General features: G+C 44.9%; 1 protein-coding gene across 1 annotated transcript in view; it reads right to left on the minus strand.

Moving 5' to 3' along the window:
* Positions 1-20,022, minus strand: part of LOC102375056 (DNA polymerase nu-like) — an 89,188-nt gene that overhangs the window by 67,633 nt on the left and 1,533 nt on the right. Inside the window, exons 3-4 of the mRNA XM_006023819.3 lie at positions 9,793-9,924; positions 4,054-4,164 (exon numbers count right to left, since the gene is read on the minus strand). Coding sequence (XP_006023881.2) covers positions 4,054-4,147 — 94 coding nt within the window. The 5' untranslated portion in view covers positions 4,148-4,164; positions 9,793-9,924. The remainder of the gene's footprint in view (positions 1-4,053; positions 4,165-9,792; positions 9,925-20,022) is intronic.

Below are 20,022 nucleotides of genomic sequence, written 5' to 3' on the forward strand. Positions count from 1 at the left end.
CTTTCCCCAGTCAGGGCTGTGTGCATGCGTGTGGTGGCTGGAGGTTATGGTGCCTCCTACTCACCTTTCACCAGGGGGGATCCTCGGTCCTGGCATTTCCTGGGGCTGCTGCACTGCCAGCAGTCCCACCAGACCTCCCCAACCCTGGCAGAGTACAGTTTTAGTGGTCATGCCCAGGACCTGGGGTCTCCTCCATCCCCATAGCCCAGTAGCGATGCACAGGGGGTGCACAGGGGTGCTCGTGCACCCCCTGAGAGCGCTAGTGCCCCCCTTGTCAGGCCACACTCCCTGTATAGGCAACAGGCAGGGAGGTAGGCAGGAGTGCCAGTGCCCCCCTGTGAATGCTGGCCGGGAGTGGGGCCGCCAGCAAAAGCGGCCACGCCGCTTCTGGAAGTGGCCGCGGGACTTCTGGAAGCAGTGTGGCCGCTTTTTGGTGAGTGAGATTGGCTGCAGGGGGACCCCACCCCCAGTCAGTGTGATCGGCCACCAGGGGACACCACCTCCCCCTGGTCACTGACTCAAGAGGTACCCAGTCACCCATGGCCATAGCCCCAGCTCATACCTCCAAGTTCATCCTGGCATAGAAGCTCAGCAGGGACATGTTCTTCTCCTGCTGGTTGGTGATGCAGTGAGTGCCCCCTCCAGCTCTGAGAGCAGTGCATTAAATGTTTTTTTAAAAAGGAAAAAAGGAAATAGGTGCAAATGGAGTGAGGAGGGTGGCATTCACTGCATCTGCACCTGGATCTTGGGGAACCCCAGCAGTGAGAGGTTCACCTTCAGGAACACCAGCTGCTCCACCAAACCAGGATCCAAGCAGGTGCAGTGGAGTGTCACTATGTCCCCAACAATGCTGAATACCCTCTCACTTGGAATACTGGTCGGTGGACAGGACGGGTATTCCCAGGAAACTGGCCAGATCCAGCCACATCTGGTTCTGGCTTGCCCAGTAAGCCAAGCGGTCACACAGCAGAGGCTCCACGTCCTGGGCGAGGTAGGCAGCCACCAAGGCCTGAGTGCTACCTGCCTGATGGTGGGGTCTGGTGCCTCTGGACCCCACCATGGAAACCATGCCCTTGGCCCACAATGGCAGTGCTTGTGGTGGTGAAGGAAACTGGCTGGCAGATGGCATGCTACCATGGGACAGTGGATCTCCCTCTTCCATGTCCCCCCACCTCCGCTGTTCTGCCTCCCTGACTCTCTTCACCGGCACCTCCGTCCACTGATTCAGGCTTTGGCTGCTGCATATGCTGCCCTTCACCCTTGGGTCACACATGACGGCTGGCATGTGGACCGTAGAGGACCTCAAGGGATCAAGTCATTTCCTGAAGCCATCCTTCAGCTGCCTTACCAGTGCCTGCACGTCTGGTGATAGCAGCTTGCCCCAGCCAGGAACATTGATCCTCTGGAAGCTCTCCATTTGGCTCTGAAGTTCCCTCACTACAGGGATCACCTGACTAAGGAGGGTATCGCCAGTGCTGAGGGTCTTGGTGACCTCAAGGAAGAGCTTGAGGACCAACAAGATCTGGGAGATGGTATCCCACTCAGCTCTGTTAAGGGGGCCGCTGATCCCAACCTCCCCGAGCAAGGCCATATCATGGATGGGCCTCTGTTGCTTCACCAGCCTCTCAAGCATCAGGTATGCGGAGTTCCACCAAGTCTCCACATCCTGTATGATTTTGTGCTGTGGGATGTTCAGCTCTGCCCGTTTGTCCCGCAGCATCTTGCCCCACTTGATGCTCTGGTGGAAGCAACCTGCCACCTTCCTGCATTTTGAAATGAGCTCACTGGTGGTGCTGGCACCGTCACCGGCAGCACTGTCTGCATCCAGAGTGTCCCTGACAATGAGATGGAACTTGTGTGGCACACGGTAGAGCCAACAAAGTTGGCATCAGAGACTGCCTTGACCATATTGGTCCCATTGTTGGTGACCATGCTCCTGTGGGTGAGCTCGCCCTGCCCAATGAGTCACCACTGCACCAAGTGGTTCATGGCCACCCATGATCTCTGTTGCCATGTGGGACTCATCCATCACCTCGGCTTGAAGGAGAGCCCACCGACAGACTGACTGGTCACACCAGTGCCCTGTGAAGGAGAGGCAGGCGTGATCTCCACCCCCGCTGCTCCAGATGTCTGAGGTGAAGTGTAAGGCCATCTGCAGACATGCCTTGTGCAGCTCCTCCCTCAAGTACTCCCTGCCTGCCTCATACAGGGAGGGCACCACCATCCTGCTGCAGGCAGTGCATGTAGGCACATCGTATGATGGGACCACAAGCGCCATAAGCCACCTGAACCCTGGCCGCACAACTAAATCCATTGACAGTAAGCATCTCCACCCCAATGCTCTGGGTAATCTCGCTCACCCTTGCAATGCACCCCCTTTAGTCTGCAGCTTTCCCCCACTGGTCCAGGGTGGCCAGCCTCTGCTTTGGGTGGGGTGGGGGCTTTGAAGCAAGAGGGAGACTTCCCTTTGGGCACACTCCCACTGGTGCCAGGCTAAGGAGGAGCAACAGCAAGGGGGTGGTGCCTGCAGAGATGCATCACGATCCCTGTGGTGCTCATGTGTTTTGTTCCCTTGCCCCAGCTGGTTTTGGCTTGGCAGTGCGGGCAGATAGCGTATGTGGGATCATCTGCCAGCTCAAAATGATCCCAGACCACACTACCTGCTTGCTTCTGGGATGCGGGTGCATGTGTGGATGCTGCAATTTCCCCCTCCTCAGCCCGCAGAGCCACAGCAACAGGAGTGGACTCAGCTGAGCCACTTGCCTCTGCAACCTCTACCTCAGCCTCCTCTGAAGTGCCTTCTAGGACAGGGGACCTGGCTCTAGGGGAAAGTTGAGGGGTGTGGAGCAGAAACTCAGATGATTCCCCCTCCTTCCCCAGAAGTTCCCTTGCTATGGCACTCAGATCCAGCTCCAGTTCTTCCTCTGGCACTGGAAGGTTCAGCATGGGAAATGAAATGGGGGTGAAGGAGACTGTCATGCTGGTGCTGCTGCTTGTTGTCATGGTGGTAGGGGTTATGGCTCGTGCTCTTGGAGGGGATGCAGTCTCAGGCACAGCCAATGGTACTGACCTTATGCCCTCTCCTTGCTGGAAGCCTCATCCGTGCTAGTTGCGGGAAAGAGGCTGCGTCTCAGTTTGGGAGGGGGAGGAACTTACACCTCTCCCTCTACGGCCTCTTCTGCCCCTCCCTGAAGTCTTGCCAGCTGCCTTTCCAGCAGGCTTCATGGAGTTTTATAGTGTCTTGTCTTTATAAAAGTATATAAATGCATATGTGCCTTCCTATATAAATTCTAAATTATAATATGAAAGATATAAATGTATACAAATATATAAAATGTATATGTGTTTTCCTATATAAATTCTATATTATAATATCCCATAGAATTATGAAGTTGAAAAGAATAAATAAATGAATATAATAATAAAATAAAAAGGGTCTAGAAAGAAAGCAAAAGGTATTGCAGAATCCCACTTGCTAGGCTAATAAGTAGGAAATCAAATCAATGGTAGTAGTAGCCTTTGTTGTCTAATGCTCCTGAGCTTCTGGAAGATAGCTCAGTAACTGACCCCAAGGCAGAAAGCAGGCCAGGTCAGACAATACTGCCTTTAATGCTGTTTTTCCATCCCTCCCCAAGGGCACTTGGATTAGAAGGGACCTCAGTGAAGGATCACAGTCACTGGCCAGCTACACAGTCAATATGAGAGCAGTGCTTCCCCCCTCTTCCCCCTCCCTCTCCTTACTTTCTTTTTCCCTGCCATCAAGCCCAGCTTCAGCTTTGAAACTCGAAAATATTTCGACAGCCCTCATTGTGTTTTGAGGCTGTTTCAAAGCCCTTCGTTTAGTTTCCATTTCACTGTTTCGAGCTCAAAATGAGTCGGAACAGCGTCAAAATGAAACAGCCAGCAAAATTTTGCACAGCCCTAGTAGACAAGTACTGTTTGTTCTTCCATCATTTCAAAATATGAAATGAAACCCATTTATTTTTGCTTGTCAAATCTCATCTGTCAACCTCCAGTTACATAAAATGAAACTTTTTTTTTTTTCTTTTTTACCTTGGACAACAAAGTTGACAGCCTGCCTCTCTGCTTGAGTCCGTAGCCTGTAGTCCTGTGCACTAACATTTGGCAAGGGTCTTTTACGTCCCATGATGGAAACCACATAGCCTTTTGATATATAAAATATAAAAACAGCAGTGGTTAAAGATGAGGTTTGTAATAAAACTTCCATTTAGAAGATAATACATATATTTGTCAGCTACTATCTCACACTTTTAATCAGTAGAATATAACTAAATACAGAAAACAGTCAGAGTCCCTTAGCATACACTGGTGCTCCTGCTATTTAAGTGGTCAGACTGATAAGGTGAAATGTGGATTCAGTCAGACGTAATTGATATTTCCATTGTTCTGACTTTGGACCTTTGATCCCAAATGAAACCAATAGGTAGGAGTCTACGCAAATCGAGGAGGCAGATTTCATGGGCAGAATGCAGGGCCAGCCATCATTTTCACAGGCTTATTGTGGTTGCCCCTTCCCCCCATATGCCTCTGGCTGAGGAACCCCTCACCAGTGATTGGCTGAGAAGGCTGTCCGTCATGTGGCCCCACCCTCCACCACTGATTGGGGGGGGGGGCAGGACAAGCAGCCTCTCAGGCAATTAGTGGTGAGGGGCGGCAGCCATCTTGCCTGTTCTCCTATGTGCCGGTAGCCTCCCTTTGCCTACAGCAGGCTGTGAAGGATTGCTGGCTCCCACTGGGGAGCCAGCATTTTATTTGTAGAAAACTTTTTTTTTTACCCCATGGATTTTGTGGACATCACCCAATGTCATGATTTGCACAAAATTGCAATTTGAGTAGGTCCCTACTAACAGGGGTTGAAGTCACTGAGTCCTGGTATGCAATTCAAAGTTTTGCTGACGTAACATAACTTTATCAGTCTGAATTATGAAAAAAAATCATGTCCTCTAACTGCCATAGCTGCTGCAGAAAAACCTCCAATATAGATGCAGTTTTGCCAGCAGAGAAAAAAATTATTTTCTATTAATTTTGCTTATTTAATTTAGATAACTGGCATAAATTATGCTAGCCAAAAGAACTCTGAATATGTCTCTACACTAGGATGGTTTGTTGGTATATTTATACCAGAAAACCTTTTCTACTGGAAAAAGTCCATAAAAACTCTTAGTTCTGGCTAGCTAATGTGGCCACAATTAGAGTTTAGTAACTTTGAGGTAGATATATTATTCAATAAAGATGACATTTTGGCTCAGCTAAAATTATTCATGCATTTGGCCTGAACTTTCCTTGTGGGTTGGAACTTTCCTTGTCAAACAATCCATCCAGACTTAGCTAAAATATTATTCCTGATGAGAAGTAGGAATGGTCAGAAAGCAGAATTCTCAGGAGAATTTATTTACTATGATTTTATGCCATTATGGCATTCATTCACAACAGGGGGCATAGTGGGGCATGTGCCCCCCCCCCCCAGATTTCTATCCCAAAGGTAGGGCACAGAGCTACAGCCCAGGCAGAGCCAGGGCCTGGTAGCAGTGGGGGAGGTGGTGCAATTTCTACACTGACCATAGGGTATAGGGCTGAAGCCTGGTCAAAGCCAGCACCTGGCAGTAGTGGGGGTGGGGGGTGGGGTGGCATGGAGATGTGCCCCCTCCCACTGTCAAAACTTATGCATCGTCTCCAATGAGGATTTCTACTGTCAGCTGATAGCAAGGTGCTTTTGAGGCCTAATCCTAACCTCCAATTCTGTGTTTGAATGCAGCCTAAATTTAGCCTTTTTAATGTGCTTATAGTTTTATGAGTAAAAATACCATCAGCACAAATAAGATTCATGAGTCATTTATTTTATCATGCCTACAGGCAATATTGGGAATGAAATAAATATCATCGGTTGTACTAGCAATCCTGTTTGCCTATGTAATATACATATATAAAAGGACCTTGGCTGGTATCTAGCCACTAAAATGAATTAATTTTTAGCAAAAATCTGAGGTAAGAGTAGGATGAAAAAAGTGTTAAATGATATTGAACTGCTGCTGTAGCATTTTTGAGCCTGTACAGATGAAAAGTCTGCTCCTTCACTGCTAGTGTTTAGAGCATAGTTGAAAAATTAGAGGAAGTAGGGGGTCATAAGAGTCTAAGTAGACAGGTATGAGCCACCTTTCTCTTGGACTAGGGACAGATATTACACATAAACTGGTTTAAGTGATCAGAAACTGGTTTAAACCTGTAACTGAACATAAGTTTAGTGCACATAAACCAGTTTCAAAATGCCTGAAACCAGTTTAAGATAAACCTGGTTGAATGTAGTATCAGATTTAACTGATTTGGGTCAAACCGGTTTATGCAGTGTTTGTCCGAGACCCCTTCCTGGTTTAAGTTAAACCAGAGTCCCCTAGCATCCCAGATGCTTTGCAGCCCTGGGCTGGGCTAGGCTGTGCTCTCTGCTGCAGAGAACAAGCTGACCCCACCCCTCTCCTCCCTACCAAAGCTCCAGGGGAGACTGCACACACAGCAAGTTCTGCCTGGCTTTCCTTGCTGCTCGCTGCTCATGCAGGGATTCCCCCCTCCCTCCATCCCATTTCCCACAGCATGGACCCCACAGCCCTACAGACCCTATGAGTGTGGTATGCTAGCTAATGCTGAGAGGTGTTTGTGCATCTCCAATTTCTCTGGGAAAGGAAGACAGGACAAAGACAGACAGAACAGTGTCTGCTTAGGGCTTTTTGGAGCCAATCAACAGCTCAGCTAGTAATGTCCCTCTTTTGAAAAAGCTGTTTAAGAAGAGCTTGAACTAACGAGAGATACATTTGTTTTGCTGATAAACACTGCCAGGTTTGCAGACAGGAAGAGGGAGATTGAAAAGCTCAGTAACATCAACAGATGCATGCACTGCACACCCCTCCATTCCCTCTGTCTCAGAGTGTTAGCCGGGGGCTGGGGTCTGGCAACACTCCCATCCTGCTGGGACCTGGCCATGCGCTCCCACCCCCACCCCCTGCTCAACACTGTTAAAGGGGATGGAGGGCTGCTCTAGCACCCCCCAGATTCTAGCCTGAGCTACTGCAGGCATGTGCCTGCATTTCTGGAATGAAAAAGGAATGTATATCCACCTCCAAATCGGTTCAAGCTTTGCAGGTTAGACTAACCTGTAAAGAATGAATTAATTCAGGCTCAGGCTTTTTGAATGTCTGTTCCTAACCTTGGTGGACAGCCAAGAATTTTTGCTATTGGGCTCTTGCTGGTCATCCAGATATAGCATGGATTCATTATTGTGATAGTGGAGTTCTCTTATATCAATTATATTTAAAGAAAAGGCTATATTGTACTAAATACATCAAAAGATGTTATATTGCTTGAGTTGCACACTTCATCAAGCAGGGAGGGTAGGAGTTATTTATACAACTTAAAGATTTGCAGTAACTTTACTACTTCTTACACTAATTAATGAATCCAATTATATGTGTAATGACAGCCCTTGACAGAAGTTTTTCTGAGCTCTACAAAGCATAAACAAAGAATAGCATATCTTCCATGAATAAAAGGCTGAATCAATTATACGCTGTTATAAAAACAGGTTGAAAATGCTGTTCTGGAAAAAGTAATTTTCCTGATAGTGCTGCAGCTATTGAAGTAACAAATGTGATGATGCTGCACTCCTTTAGCACTGTGATGGGAAACAAAATATTGCAAATCTATCATTTATTTCTTTTAAACGTCTTTTTAAAAGTATGCTATTTTTTTAAGGAACTGCACACATTCTTTAATACATCTGAAAATATATTACAAAAGAAAACATGCCAAATATCTACAGCTAATTCTCTCTTTGCATTACTGCCCTCTGAAGACACAGGGATGTGGACACAGCACAAAACTTGATGCAAGGAGAGCCTGCACTGGCTGGCCTATGGCTCTGTAACCACAGATGCCAAATGCATTTCAAGAACAAAAGTGCTGACTGATGCAAATAAGAATTATTTAAATAGTTTGGTTCTTGGGTTGTGTTCAGGCTTTGTGACCGACCCTGAACTTCCATGGACCAGAAACTATACTGTCTGTTTATTGAAGAATAAATTCCTCAGGCTTTATGCTGGGATACATTGTATGTCAATATGATGAAATTCAACTTGACATAAGCAGAGTTCGTTCTGGGAACAGAAATCTTATTCAGCAAATACCTCAAAATAAAAAGAGGATGAGTTTAAAAAAATGTACAGTAATTTGTATGGAATAACAAGATGATTATCCAGTTTCCTCACTATCTCCATCATTATTTCATTTTAATAAAATAATTTTATATAACTTTTAACAGTGAACTGGTCTGTGGAAAATAGACATATCTGAACATACCTGTCAACCCTTAGGAAATAAATATCTGTACCACAGGTACAGAAATCCTACTAAATCCAAAGTCACCATTCATTAGGGTAAACCCCAAAAAAGAAGAAATACCTCTGTGGTGGGCAAAGATATAATATACTTACACAATTACAGCCAGGTAAAACAGAACATAAAAAGTGGTTGAAATAATTATTATTTCAACAATAATAGTACTTTCTAACACTTACAGCACTTAGTGAAAAATATTAATGATCTTGCCCAATACAGGTCAGGTAAGGAAATATTTTGTCTATCTCCAGTTAGAGGTGGAAAGCAGAGGGGCCAGAAAGATTGAAGACCACATTTTCACAAAAGTAGAGAATGCTTGTACGTTCAGTTTTAGGATTTGATTTTCAGACGTGCTGAGCACTTACTGCTTCTGTTGAATTCTAGGGGAGTTGTAAGTATTCAACACTTCTGAAAATGGTGTTGAAAAGTTGGACGCCTAAAAATAAAAGTCACAAAGTTGGATTAAATGACAACTAAGCTGAAAATGCAATGCAGTGCTATTTATGGGATTGAAATCCAGGAGTTTCTTAGCTCTCAGCCCACTATCTCACAACCTACATATATAGTATTCAGGGAAGTTACAGAAAAAGATTATAAAATATTAGGGACAACATGCTCTAAGACTCAGGCAGCCTACATAACTTCAAAAATGTTAACACACATCTTAACAAGTAAGGAGAATTAACAGCTGACAAGCCATTGTGACTGAGTTAAAATGTTTTCAGTATGTGTCCATTTACCTGTAAAGACAAGGCCTACTACATCTGCTCTACCAGCACCAAATTCATTTAACAGTGGACCAATCCTGACCTATTTTTGTTCATCTAAAATTTTAAGAGCAATGAGTGGCCAAAACGAGTGATCATATTTCTATTCAGTTGTCTGTATAAGAATATATATTAAATAAAAGGCAGATATGTTTAGAAGTATCACTGAAGCTAGTAGAAAAGATTAAGGAACTCAAGACACTGCCCATTGCAGCTAATGAGGATATTTTAAATCTCATTCATTAAGGACATTTTAGGATGATTAAAAGACACCCCTAAAGAGACTGCGGTGTTACTGTGAAGTGCATAAGTGATGATGAGACATTTAACCCTTTCTGCCTCCAGCTGTCAAAACACCAAGTTTCTACCCTGTCTTGTTACTAATCATTCTTTTTCTACTGAACAACTCTATACTGCTTTACACGCGCACACTCAAATCAAATCAAATGTTCTTTCAAGGTCGCCAAACTAACGGAGGTCAAAGCTAATTTTAGAGATTCATAAAGTGTTTTTATCCTATAAATGCTACCTTGGGTTTTTCTGGGTTGAGCCTCTATCCTTGAAACTGTAAAACAATAACAGCTGGACAGTAAACTAAAACATTATTAAAAGTTTGTATTACCTTTATGCTGGCATTGTTCAATAGTTTTCTTGGTAAAGTCATGGACTTTCTTGTATTTTTGCAAAAAACTCTCTATAAACCGACTGGCTTCAGGTGGAGTAATTCCCAGACATCCAGCAAGACGGTCTTTACCTTGTGCACAAATTGTAAACCAGAAGATCATTTAGATATTGCTTCATATAAATATCACGATGGCGCTGTATATCAACTAGTAAAATATTACTATGCCAACTATTTCACAAAGCTAGACGGATCACATACACAGAGGTTCTGTTCCAGCAAAGCCTGTAAGTACTGGTTTAAGTTTAACCTTACATGCTTTTCACAATGTGCATGGACTAAGCACAGGACAGAGTGCCTTGTTCAATTTGGATCTAACTCAACTGAGACAATACTCATCTTGCATTAAATAGCTTAAAAACAAAATTTTGATTGAATCTGTATTTTGGTTCATACCAAGTATTCAGTGCTGTTGTAGTATTGCTCACCTTTATTCACAATTCAGTACGGGACTGAGTTGTGTAGAGCACTGAAATGAGGAATAGGAGTTTAAATATACATTGAATAAAAAGAGAAGTGAGCAAAGCAATGGAAACAGAATGGCAATATGGCTGGATGATTTTATCTACAGTATTTTGACGAAGCTGGAGACGTTATAGAGAAGAATTTAATAGCTGAAGCAAAAGATGATCAGACTGTGACTGTACCTCAGTGCCTTAGCATATGGAATGGAAAAGAAAGGACAGATTTGAAAAAGTTTAGTGAAAGGAGTAATAGAATTTCCTGAAGTCTAAATGCATAATATAAGCAACATTATAGCTCAGAAAATATACAAGATAAAGCAAAAGAATACGAGAGAAAAATGACGGCAAATTCTTCCATAGTATGAGATTCAAGCTAAAAGCAATTTAAATAAATTTATAAACCAAATAGTTGAAGTACATATAAAACACACATCAACATTATTCATTTTAGTCTTGAAAAATGGATACATTCATTTGCCAGGTACAAGGGAACAAAAAACATCAGCGTTGTGTCTCCATATAACATTTGTGCAGAGGCAATGTACCGTAGCACCAAAGATATAAAGTAGTAGTCATTGCAATAATATTGTCAATAAAAACTATCTGACATATTTTAGAAAGACTTCAGCCACCTAAATGCTACCACTATCAGTCTAATGTGCATTTCATTAAAATCCCACAGCATTTTGTACTCAACTATAAAAGGAGAGGCACTGATGCCCAAGGGGACTAGTCTAGACAAGTGCTAGGATTAGAAGTTCACAAAAATATTTGAGTTCACTCCTGATGGAGTTATGCCAGTACCAGTTTGGCACCCTATTAATTTAGCCTTTTTCCTTCAAAAGGCTTTTTTTCATCGTTCAGAAAACTGAATTAATAGTGCACATGCATGCGTGTGTGTGCATATAATTACCTTTAAATTCAAGAAACTTGAAAAGGACAGAAAATGCTTGCAAGTTTTGTGGGGTTTTTCCTCCCTTATGTTTTCCAGCTTTTAAAATAATCTCACAAGATTGAAAATACAGATTATTTGTTTAGTCACTCCTTATTATACCCACGTATTTTGACATCCCTTTATGTAGAATTCAATCTAGGGCCTGATTACACTGACACTGAACTAATTAACTAATTATTTTACAAACACTTTGGTGGCTTCCTTTATTATTTTTAGAGGTGACTGGGGCATAAACAGGTGAAATTGAACAAGCAATCTGCAGTGTTGTCAATTTTCACAATATTTGATGCATAGTTAAAGGGTCAACTTCTACATTTGATGAATATTAAACATTAAAAGACAAATGACTCCAACTCTAAGTGCTGAAGGGGTTGCTTGATGTGATTGCAGAGCCACTGGCCATCATCTCTGAAAACTCATGGCAATCAGGAGAGGTCCCAGATGATTGGAAAAAGGCAAACACAGTGCCCATATTTAAGAAAGGGAAGAAGGAGGATCCAGGGAACTACAGACCCATCAGCCTCATCACAGTCCTTTGAAAAATCATGGAGCAAATCCTCAAGGAATCCATTTCTAAGCACTTGGAGGAGAAAAGGTGATTGGGAACAATCAGCAAGGATTCACTAGGAGCAAGTCATTCCTGACCCACCTGATTGCCTTCTATGATGCGGTGACTGGCTCTGTGGATGCAGAGAGACTGGTGTATGTGGTGTACCTTGATTTTAGCAAGGCTTTTGATACGGTCTCCCACAACATTTTCACAGGCAAGCTAAGGAGGTATGGGCTGCATGTATGGACCGTAAGATGTATAGCAAACTGGCTGGAGCATCAGGCTCAGAGAATAGTAATCAATGGAATGATGTCTAGTTGGCAGCCAGTATCAAGTGGAGCGCCCCAAGGGCTGACCCTGGGGTTGGTTTTGTTCAGTGTCTTCATCAGCGACCTGGAAGATGGCACAGAGTGCAGTCTCAGCAAGCCTGCAGATGACACCAAGCTGGGGGGAGTAGTAGATACACTGGAAGGTAGGACTAGGATACAGAGTGAACTCAAATTGGAGGATTGGACCAAAAGAAATCTCATGAAGTTCAACAAGGACAAGTGCAAAGTCCTGCACTTAGGACAGAACAATCCCATGCACCAGTACAGGCTGGAGACTGACTGGCTGGGCAGTAGCTCTGCAGAAAAGGACCGGGGGTTACAGTGGACAATAGGCACACTGCTGGCACATATTCAGTTTTCGTTGCCAAGAAGGCTAATGGCATACTGGGCCTGCATTGGTAGGAGTGTTACCAGTAGGTTAAGTGATTATTCTTCTCTATTCACTGGTGAGGCACATCTGGAGTACTGTGTTCAGTTTGGGGTCCCCCAATAAAGAAAGGGCTGTTCTTAGTGGTGACAGGTGACAGAACAAGGAGCAACAGTCTCAAGTTGCAGCAAGGGCAGTTTAGGTTAGATATTAGGAAGAATTTTCTCACTAGGAGGGTGGTGAGGCACTGGAACAGGTTACCCAGAGAGGTTGTGGAGTCTCCATCCTTGGAGGTTTTAAGACCCAGCTAGACAAAACTTTAGGTGGGATGATCTAGTTGGGGATGGTCCTGGCTTTGAGCAGGGGGTTGGATTCCTGAAGTCCCTTCCAACCCTAATTTTCTATGATTCTATGACTTCATTCAGTTCCCTTGGGTTTGTCCACACCACAGTGGCAACATGCCTGCCCAAGATGTGCCTGGCAAGCCATGCCCAGCTGTACCTGTAGGCATACTCCAAACCCTAGAACACGTGGGGTTTGTTGAGACTGCTGTGGGCTATGCCTCTGAACTCAGCCATGCTTGAGCAAGGTGCTGGGGACACATCTGGAGCAGCATCACCAGCGTACTCCAGGTGAGGAGCGTGGCCTCAGACATGAGTATATAGGGTATGTTTGGGCCCCTCCAGGCCCCTCCTAGCCAGAATGGATTTCTGACATGATGTATTCATGCCCCTCACCACTGCTCAACTGACGAATGGAAATAAAAAGAAAAAAAAGGATGATTCTATTTTTCATGATTGCAGTGAAGACCTTGGAGATATGAACCAAATGTAACCTACAGGCTAAGAAACCAAAAGACAAAGCAAACATTTATTATTCATAACCGTAAGTTCTCTTTTGACTTCAATAAAGATAGCAGCAGGCCCACAAATTGCTAACGCCTTAGGGGAAGAGGCCTGTATTTTTAAACACTAAGCAAAAGCGAGGGAAGTGTTTGTATTCAGATTCTTTATTTGTATCAAAGCATCTGCTTCACACTTAGTCAAAGAGGTCTCTGGTAGAAGATTTGTTATCAACTTAATACCTGAGAAAGTTCTAAATCCAGATTTTTTGAGAGAAATCCGAAAGACAAACAAAAAAACAAAGTCCATAACATGAAATCCCTGATATCCCTAAGGGAAATGGGAGGTAGTTAGCCATGTTAGTCTGAAGTCGGGCAGAGGCATGGTAGATTTGTACTTTCATAGATTTCATAGACATTAGGGGCTGGAAGGGACCTCGTGAGATCATCGAGTCCAGCCCCCCCACCATAGGAAGGAAGTCAGCTGGGATCAAGTGATCCCAACAAGGAAATATCCAGACATGGTTTTGAAAAAGTCCAGACCAGGTGCTTGCACCACCTCTGGGGGGAGTCTGTTCCAGACCCTGGACACTCGCACTGTAAAGAACGCTTTTCTTATGTCTAGCCTCAATTGGCCTTCCTGGAGTTTATGGCCGTTAAACTTTGCTATCCCTTGGGGAGCTCTGGTGAACAGCTGCTCTCCCAAGTCCTGATGTACCCCTCATATAATTGTAGGTTGCTACCAAGTCACCCCTGAGCCTTGTCTTTTCCAGACTGAAGAGTCTCAAATCCCTCTGCCTTTCCTTGTACAGCCTGCCGTCCAGGTCTTGGATCATACAAGTGGCTCTCCTGTGATGGCCAGAACCAAAGGGTTAATGAGCAAATTATAGCAAAAAAGATCTGCTTCTTGAGAGCATCTAGCAATGGTATAATAGTTAATATTAGCTAAGGGAAAGCTTGCAAGATTGTTTCCAGCAAACATACCCTGTCTGTCACAAGTATAACCACGATGTTAAAATTAACTGTCTGTACCAATCATAAGACTAACATGGGCCCCAAGAAACGGAACTAGAAAACAGAACTGCAAACTTTAGCTGACCTAATGGTTCTTGCTTAAAGGTCAGTAAAAATGACAAACCTGGCCACAAGGTATAATTAACACATTTCAGAAAATTCCTAAAGGAAGTAACCAAATGGGTTGAATTTAGGCATAGAAAATGCTAATCTCAACCCCCAAAGTGATGCGGTGTGATTTGCTTATTGGTAAACCCAAGTTTAGGCAGTAACCTATTATGATAATTTCTCACACCTTTTAATTTCATAGAGTAACAGCTGTAGAGTAAGATTGTGAGTGGCTCTGAAGCCAACAGATTAGCATAGGGCAAGATATAAAGGAGCATGCATGTCAGGTGACCAGTAGAAAGGACAGAACAGAATGGTCATTGCTGTTCCAAGCCCAGACTCCAGACTCCCAGTGTGAGCAAGAACCAGATCCTGCCTAAGGGATCTTCCCCGGTGCTCCCTCCGACCGTGTCGATCGGGGACGCTTGACTTCACTGGATGAACTTGGCGTGTACCTGGCACTGAGGGACTATCAATAAGTTGTCAACCAAGTGGGAACTCTTTGTCAATTTGTTTGTCTTATTATCACTGCCAACTTTTAACTTTTACTGTTATATTGTCTGTTCATTAGCTTAACCTTTTTGTTAACTGTTATATGTGTAAACCATATTTTGCTGCTAAAAACATATTTTTGTTGCTATTTTGCTGCTATAAGTAAAATTTATCTTTACTGTTATAAGTAAAACTTGTCTTTGCTTCACTCCCAACTCCGCCTCCTTGATCCCGAACCAAACAGCCTAGTGGCTGATACATTTGCAGCACCCAGTCGGCCTGCAACCAAATTGATACACTCACAGTGCCCAGTTGGCCTGTGACACTCTCCTCTGGACTCTCTCAAGCTTTTCTAAATCCCTCTTGAAGCGTGGGGCCCAAAACTGGATGCAGTACTCCAGCTGTGGCCTCACCAAAGCCATGTAAAGCAGGAGGATGATGTCCCTGGTTTTGCTTGAGATGCACTGGTGGATGCATGCCAGAGTTCGGTTTGCTTTGCCAACCACAGCATTGGTGACTTGCACTGGTGACTCATATTCATCTTGTGGTCAATCAAGCCCTACGAGGAGAGACTGGGGCACCTGGACCTTTTCAGCCTCCGCAAGAGAAGGTTGAGAGGCGACCTTGTGGCTGCCTATAAGTTCATCACGGGGGCACAGAAGGGAATTGGTGAGGTTTTATTCACCAAGGCGCCCCCGGGGGTTACAAAAAATAATGGCCACAAGCTAGCTGAGAGCAGATTTAGACTAGACATTAGGAAGAACTTCTTCACAGTTCGAGTGGCCAAGGTCTGGAACGGGCTCCCAAGGGAGGTGGTGCTCTCCCCAAGTCTCTTCCAGTCATGGTATTAGCAAGCATAGCACTGCCAAGCTTGTAAGCGTGTTGAGGGTTCTTCCTACTGAGGTGAAGCACCTTACACTTCTCAACATTGAAGTCCGTCCGGTTTTGGTCAGCCCACCTTGAGAGCATGTCCAAGTCGGCCTGTATCCCCAGCCTGTCCTGCGGCGTGACCGCTGTCCCCCATAATTTGGTGTCATCTGCAAACTTTGCCAGTTCACATCCGACTCCTGACTCCAGATCATTAATGAAGATGTTAAAGAGGACCGGCCTGAGTACCAAGCCCTGAGGGACTCCACTGCTCACCCTGCACCACGTTGATTTGGTCCTGTCAACTAGTACTCTTTGGGTCCAAACCTGTAGCCATGGGACTGTAAGATGATCAAGGTCACAGTTCTCCAGTTTAGCCATAAGGACATCATGAGGAACTAGGTCAAAGGCTTTCTTGAAATCCAGATACATGACATCCACATCATCTCCCTTGTCCAGGGCTCAGGTCACCTGGTCACAGAAGGAGATGAAGTTGGTCAGGCAAGACCTGCCAGTCACAAAGCCATGTTGGCTGGCCTTCAGAAGCTTGCCTTCTGTTAGTCTGGTATGGATCCCTTGACAATTTTCTCTAGGGTTTTTCCAGGGATGGACGTCAGACTGATTGGTCTATAAATCCCCAGGTCACCCCTCCTCCCTTTCTTCAAGATAGGGACCATGCTGGCCCTTTTCCAGTCTTCCAGGACCTTGCCTGAGTTCCACGAACTTTCAAATATTTTTGCCAAGGGGGTTGCAATGATGTCTGGCACCTCCTTTAAGACTCTCGGGTACATTTAGTCAGGGCCCGCGGACTTGTGAATGTCCAGATTCTCAAGGTGTTCCTTCACCTGATCCACATCAATTTTGGGCCCGCCACCCGCTACCGGAATGGTTCGTGTCCTTTCTGACACTGTGATCCCTTTGGGATGGTGAAAAAAATGATGCAAAAAGGTCATTTAAAAGACTGGCCTTTTCTTGGGCATTGGATGTCAGCTGCCCCGTTTGATCCCGCAGGGGCCCAATGCTCTCTTTATTCTTTTTTCAACTTCCCACATATCTGAAGGACTTTTTGTTGTCCTTGATCCCCAAAGCTAGCCTGAGTTCAGCTTGTGCCTTGGTTTTTCTGGACCACTCCCTACAGGTGCAGGCAAGTACTGAGTAGTCCTCTTTGGTGATGCTTCCCATTTTCCAACTGGAGTAGGCTTCTTTTTTGAGTTTAATGAGGTCCAACAGTTCCTTGTTCAGCCAAGGGGGCTTCCTTGCCCATTGATTACATTTCATGTATGATGGAACGGCTTTCCCCTGTGCTTCAAGGATCATGTTCTTGAGTGATGACCATTTCTCATGTACTCCCTTATCTAGGGGGATATGGCCCCTAATTGCCTGACTTACCAAATCTCTGAGTTTGCGAAAGTCAGCCTTCCCAAAGTTAAACATTTCTGTTTTACTGAGGGATTTGCCTGCTCTTCGGTGAACTGAGGTGACCAAATCAAAGTCTACTTTTTAGACCCCTGACACATGCTTCATTTAAGATGTGATTAACAGGTTAATCATGCCTTAAATAGTAACTCAGCCACATGTGCAAGTCAAGTTAAGGCATGATAATTGAATAAGTGACTTTGGAAGTGACAAAGTATAACAACTTTGTGGCTCATTTCTTTCATGCCTTAAAGTGAACGCATGGCCACCTGGGATGTGTCAAATCCTGTGTGCCACCCAGCTGGGCAGCACATGTAGTTTCACTGGTCCTACTGCAGGGGGACTTGGGGAGTGGGCTGCTGTAGCCAGATGCCAGGGTCCCTGTGCCTGGGGATGACTAAAAACTCTTTGGGCAGCCCACAGTATTTATACAACTCCCAGTGCACAGGGAGCGCAGTACCTGCTGCTGCAGCCCGATTCTGGACTCCCCATACACCAGGATCTATCAAAACCCTATGTGCTGCTCAACTGGACAATATGTGAGGTTTTATAGCTCCTGCAGCATGGGGACCCTGGATTGGGCTCTGGCAATCTGATCCCAGGATCCCTGTGCTTCCACCCCCCCTGCTAGAGTTTTGGCAATCAGCTTGTGCTGGGGACCAATTTTGTTCCCAGTCCCAACTGACAATCAGCTGATTTTAGGCACTCTTGTTTCTCCCTGGTGCAGGGAGAGCCTGGGGTCATGATCCTGACCTCACTTTGCACCAGCAGATAAAGTGCAAATAAGATCTAATCCCCAATTCTGAAATCACAGGTCCCGCCATGCATGTGTGGCATGGCAGTTGCCAGGAACTCAGATTAGATCCCACCATGTCTTGAAGTGAATGTCTGTCAGGGGCCGTAGCAGCTTATTTCATCAAATGCTATGAAAAGACTGCAGGACGCAGAGCTTCTAAAAAGAAAGTAATGATTAGAATACATCTGATGAAGTAAACTGCTGCTTATGAAAGCTTATGCATCTCTAATTTAGTCTATAACAGTGGCTCTCAATTAGGGTGCCATGACATCCTTTGAGGGGTGTCACAGAATATAAGCAGACAGGCAGACTCGGGGTCTAGGTGTGAGGAGATAAGCAGCTAAGGCAAAACTCTCCCTGCCTGGCTGTTTACCTGCCACTACTGCCCAGCCCCTCTTCAAAGAAGCGAGCACTATAAATCAGTTTTTGAAATGGGGTCCCACTCAATTCAAAAAAGTTATGAAAGAGGGCCTTGAGTCTGATAAGGGATGCCTTGAGTCTAAAGTTTGGCCTATAAGGTGGAAATCTACCATTTCTAAGGGAAAACAAGAAACATCTTCTGATGTGACCCCTTTTTTATCATCATACAGAAATGCGAGAGAACAAATTTGCCCTTTGCCCTTTATGAAGGCTATCTAAATTGAAGAGAGAGAGGCAGGTAGCCATGTTAGTCTGAAGTCAGCTATTTAAATTAGTTAAGAAAAAAAAATCAGAAAATGTAAAGATATTTCATAGAGTTAATTAGATAATAAAGGAAGATTAAGCTCTGTAATATTTACCTGTAATGATGATTGTCAAGCAGACAACAGAAGACCATTTTATTAAGCAAGCATTATGGCCGCTGTCTAGATTTAAAAGTTATTCGTGCCCTGCTTTGTTATTCTATTGTATCTAACTCTGCCAGAATTAGATTCTAAAAGCTCTCAAGATCATATACCTTGTTTCCTTATATGTTTTGTAAAGTATCACGTAAGCTTTTAGACCAGCACAGGCAAACAGGAAGGGCCCTGGCACATATTACATTTAAAATGTGATTAAGGAGTTAATCATGACATAAATAGTAATCCAGCCACATGTCATAGCCGACTCATGGCATAGTAATATACCAAATGAGCCACAAAGATATTCCCTATATAATGTGTAACATCTTTGTGCTTATTTGTATCATGCCCTAAATTGGAAGTGCGGCATGTCAGGGCTGAACCATGAAAGATCCTCACAGTGTCGTCCCTGACCCAATCGGTGGGATCAAGTCCTGGACCTGGTGCCCCAGTCTGATGCCTGGAGGCAGATGGGGGGTGGGGAAGGGTGTGCCAAAAGCCCGATATCAGGGAGCATCTCCCCAATCTCATGCCCACTGCTCCCTGGATCTTTAAAAAGCAGGTGGGCAGTTGGGATCTACATGTCCATCTGAAGGCCCAGGGTGCCCGTGGAAGAAGCAGCTTGGAGTTGGGAGCTCTATTCCAAAGTTTGAGGCACCACTTCATGGTGTGGAGCATGGGCAGCTGGGTCTCAGTGCATGGGGAGCTTTAAAAAGAGTGCTGCTGAAGCAGTTTCCTTGGGCTTCCCCCGCCAGGGACTTTAAATCAATCCCATGACCAGAAGCTCTGACCAGGCTGCTTGGTGTGGGGGATCAAAGGTCCCAGTGAGATTTACTCCCCAGTGGGGGAAGCCCTTTGGGTCCCTTTCCCCAGCTAGAAGCCTCTGATCCCCTGCAGCCAGCAGCTTGGCCACAGCTATGGGGTGCACGGTTTTTTACAGTCAGCTGATGGATGGCCCTGGCCGAGAAAACCCTGGGTCTAGCTCGAGAATGTGTTCCTAGATGCCCAGCTGCCCATGCCCCACACAGTGAAGTACTGTCTGCAGGTGTAGAGTGGAGCTCCTAGCTGCTGCTTTTATGGGCACCCCAGGAACTTAAAGAATTGGGCTTGCTTATCAGCTCGAGCCTCCAGATTGCACTGGGGACTTGAA

The sequence above is a fragment of the Alligator sinensis genome, unplaced genomic scaffold, assembly GCF_000455745.1.
Source record: "Alligator sinensis unplaced genomic scaffold, ASM45574v1 scaffold445_2, whole genome shotgun sequence".
Classification (NCBI taxonomy): domain Eukaryota; kingdom Metazoa; phylum Chordata; order Crocodylia; family Alligatoridae; genus Alligator; species Alligator sinensis.